Below are 4,052 nucleotides of genomic sequence, written 5' to 3'. Positions count from 1 at the left end.
TTAATACTTCATGAGAAATTTTATTATCCGAGTACTTCAGCCAGAAAGTGGCATCTCAGTTAAGCAAAACGAAATACGCTAATTAGCAAGAATTAATTTGGTTCATAAAACTAAAACGAATGTATGCGGTGGTCATGTCGTCTCACATTGTCAAGTGGTATTTACCCCTTGTTAAACGTTCCTAACGTAAGGAGATTTTACCGAATTAATTTGCATGTAAGAGCATTATCATTAATGCAGTCTTTGCTTTCAGTTACTTCCAGATATTTATTCACTTGAGGAATTTAGTGTCGTACGAAGACGAGTTCGTTTCACTTGAGCTTCGGTAGCTCAGTCTGGATAGATAAATGATCTTTGGTTGGAAAGATCCGAGATTCGAATAATAAGGACCAGCACTGAGTTCATCTGGTTGACGTTATCATTTGTTGAATGATCGAGAAGTTGCTGGGTAACGCTCGTCTGTGATATACACATGGGCTGCATTTGAGAGCTTTTCCACTACTACTGCAGTAGCGAACAAATTAATCCGAACAAGTCGAATTTTCGTCAGGTTTCAACCTTTACTGAGATCTCTTCAGTGGGAGCTAGATCCGGGAGAGATACTAAGGTATGCAGAAGTCATATATATCTCATATACAAGTAGACAAAAGGAGCTTGACCTTCTTAATAAAAATCTCTGGATGAGAGAAAGATGTAGAAAGTTTTTTACCTTGGGTGTAATATACGTTAAAGGTATCAAGAATGCATTGCATTATACACGCCTGAAAGGGGGTGTGCTTTGCATTATGGGATACCTTAATGCAAGTGATATGAAGTCATCAGCCTCTATATACAAGTAGTTCAGACGTGAATATATTTCACGCGCAAAACTTTGTTTTGCTTACTTGAGAAAAGGAATAAAACCAAGTATAAAAATTTCTTGGAATCTTTAACATATATATTGTTATTGAGACGTAGAAGAAGGTCCTATTCTCATATGAGTGCCATTTCTTTGTCCAAGGAGAACGAGTACCTTGTGTCCGCAAATCAGCGGCTGAGAAGACTTCTCCCATTCATCTTCTCCTGCTAAAAAGATGTTCTGATGTTGTTTTACACATGACGGTCCAGGATCACTTGTGCCTGTTGATGGTATGATATACATATTTTTATTTCTTTCTCTTTCTTCTTCTACCTACACAGAACAGGATATATTGGTGAAGAACCAGAGCGAAACGCCTATAAATGTAGAGATTAACTTTCCGTAGAAAATGTGGATGCTTTTATCTCAGTATCTTTCTTGCAGTGAGGTGTTTGCGTCTTGATTAATGCAGATTTTCAAGGGGGCGCTGCGGACAGCTTTTTAATTCCCCAAAATGATGTGCTGAAATTGCTTTATTTAAGAACAGTGTTCGATTCAGATTTCTTGGTAATGTGCCAGCATGGCGAGTCGTATCGACCACACGAACTCGTATCTGCGAAACACCTGCACTCGTTACTTTACAAATCAGCTTTCGGTGGCCACGACGTGTTTGTCGTGTCGGCGATTTGATTAGCAAGCGGCGAACAGCAGTTAAATCGGTTAAGCGCGGTTAGCGAAGCGAATCATTTTAAGAGAAATGCGATGTTTCGTGTAAATGGCATTCTGATGTTCTTCAGTAATTAATTACTCTTTTCCATATCCGTAAATGGCTTTCTTTTTTTACATCACCCCCGCCCCCCCCGTCCCCCAATAGCTGGTATCTTTCCACGCAATCAAGCAAAGCTTATGTTGTCGTGAGCATTAACCAGCGGTTTTCTTTTGCCTCGGACATTCCGAACTAATTCACCCGAATAATGAAATCAGGTATGCCGATATCTTGCTGTAATTGTCGAGTTTCTTTTTCTCCTTTAACCCTAAACAGTTGATGCATCGCACAGTTCTTTGGTTACTGTAAAATAGTCACTTATGACTGCACGGATGCGATCATAAATTGTCGCAATCGGGTAAGAAATAATTATATTCTAGATTTGATCAGAGTTGAACGAAGTTTGCCTGCAAAAGAAAGAGGAACCCCTTATAACACCCCTAAATTCTAGTCCTCCTTCGTTTATTTCTTTGAAAGATAAGAAACAGTACCAACCGGTGATGAAAGAAAGCTTTGCGACTCCTCTAGCGAAAGGACTGCTTTCATTTCTAGTTGGTGAAGATGAAAATTGTCTGTAATTTGTTTTTGACAAGTGAAATGGGAATTATTTGGCACAAATTTGTCTACTGGAAAAGTATGAACGTGTAGTTTGGCAATCTTATTTGCCAACGTGAGATTGTTAATGCAGCCATAAAATGGTGCATTTTAGATGTGCTATTTGCAAGCTGTTTACCAAACATTTAGTCGTCACTTTTTTATAACAATTTACTCATAATTTCTGACAGATTACTAAGTTATTAATACTTATTAATTTTTTTTATATAAGCTAACACATCACACTTAGTTAAGAACGTAGCAATCAAGTGAATTTAAACTCTAATATATATACAGGGTGTCTCAAAAATGTATACACATTTTAACAGCTGATAACTCACTTAATTTTCGTTGTTTTGCAGGTTTAACGGATTTCAAATAATGGCTGAAACCAGACTAAGCTTTGAGGAAAGAAAATTTATCCTAAAATGCTACTGAAAGTATGAAAACGCAGTGGAAGTGCAAAGACAGTTTAGAAGAGAATTTCAACGAGATCCACCTACGAGACTTACTCTCACTCAAAACAGAGATAAATTTGAAGAAGATAGAACTGTTCACAACGTCCATAAGCATCGTTCAGGAAGGCCACGAACAGCTAAGAGGCCCGCAACGGAAGAAAGGTTGATTGAAACGTATCTTCAAAGTTCAAGAAAATCTGTGCGACAAGCGTCTCGTAAGAGAGGAGTATCAAATCAAGTGTCCATCGCATGTTGAAGCGCAGTCATTGGAAATGTTACATTCCAAGAAGAGTACACGCTCTCAACGAAGATGATCCGGATAGGAGAGTGCAGTTTCGTGAGTGGTACTTGGAAGAATGTGAAGAGGACTCACGATTTCCAAGACGAATTGTGTGGAGTGATGAGGCCACATTTAAATTCAATGGGTCAATTAACCTGCACAGTTGCACTTAATGGGCACCTGAGAATCCGCATGTGATGGAGGAACATCATGTAAATTTACCAAGAGTGAAGGTATGGTGCGGCTTATCAGTACACGGATTAATTGGACCATTCTTTTTCGACGGTACTGTAAGTGGTGCCAATTACTTGACCTTGCTGCATGAAGCCGTCATGCCACGTATTGAAGAAGACTTTGAGGATGAGTACTTTTATTTTAAACAAGATAGGGCACCCTCACACTACCATCGAGATGTGAGGGCCTATCTTGATGAGAACTCTACCCAACAGATGGATTGGAAGAAGAGGTTCTGTAGAATACCCGCGCGTTCACCAGACCTCACGCCAATGGACTTCTTCTTATGGGGATTTATCAAGGATAAAGTTTACACTTCAAAACTGGCAACAGTCGACGACTTGAAAGCAGCATTCGGAAGAGAATGCGCCCAGCTACAAGACGAAATGATTCTCAGTGTTTGCAATTCCATTGCTGCACGTTATCAGCTGTGCCTGAACCAGAAAGGTCATCAGTTTGAATACAGACGTTGAGGGATGAAAACTACATTTATGGAGTGTGCTTTACAATGTGAAAGTTAACTGTATTATAATAAATACCAACTTTATGATCATTCAAAGTGTGGATACATTTTTTTGCTATCCCTGTAATAACACCCTGTAATAACGCTTAAAGTAAAAGCAGAAATATATAAATGGCAGAAAATTGGTATTAAACTTGAACCTGTTACCCTCCTGCCATGATCAGAGCTTATAGCTCAATACCCTATCCATACATTTTCTTCTATAGACAACGGGGAATATGAAAAGCATTCTTGCTTCACCCATCTAGCCAAATATATTCGTAAACCAAAATAGCGTTTTGTCCCATAAATAAATCATGAATCCATGTATGGTAATCAGTAATCCAGAGACGTTTCAGAAAAAAAGCCCGAATAGCAAA

At 38.8% G+C, this 4,052-nt stretch overlaps 1 protein-coding gene across 1 annotated transcript; it reads left to right on the top strand.

The window, feature by feature from the left end:
- The first annotated feature begins 3,133 nt into the window (after positions 1-3,133).
- LOC150109715 (uncharacterized) lies at positions 3,134-3,643 on the top strand. Its single transcript, XM_090403060.1, has one exon. It carries the CDS (start codon positions 3,134-3,136, stop codon positions 3,641-3,643), a length of 510 nt encoding a protein of 169 aa, XP_090259186.1.
- Positions 3,644-4,052: the final 409 nt, after the last annotated feature.

The sequence above is a fragment of the Typopeltis vanoorti genome, chromosome 2 (genome assembly GCF_054136105.1).
Source record: "Typopeltis vanoorti isolate ZY-2024b chromosome 2, IOZ_Tvanoo_1.0, whole genome shotgun sequence".
Classification (NCBI taxonomy): Eukaryota; Metazoa; Arthropoda; class Arachnida; order Uropygi; family Thelyphonidae; genus Typopeltis; species Typopeltis vanoorti.
Note: the sequence above shows the minus strand (reverse complement) of the source record. Positions and strands in the feature narration are given on the sequence as shown.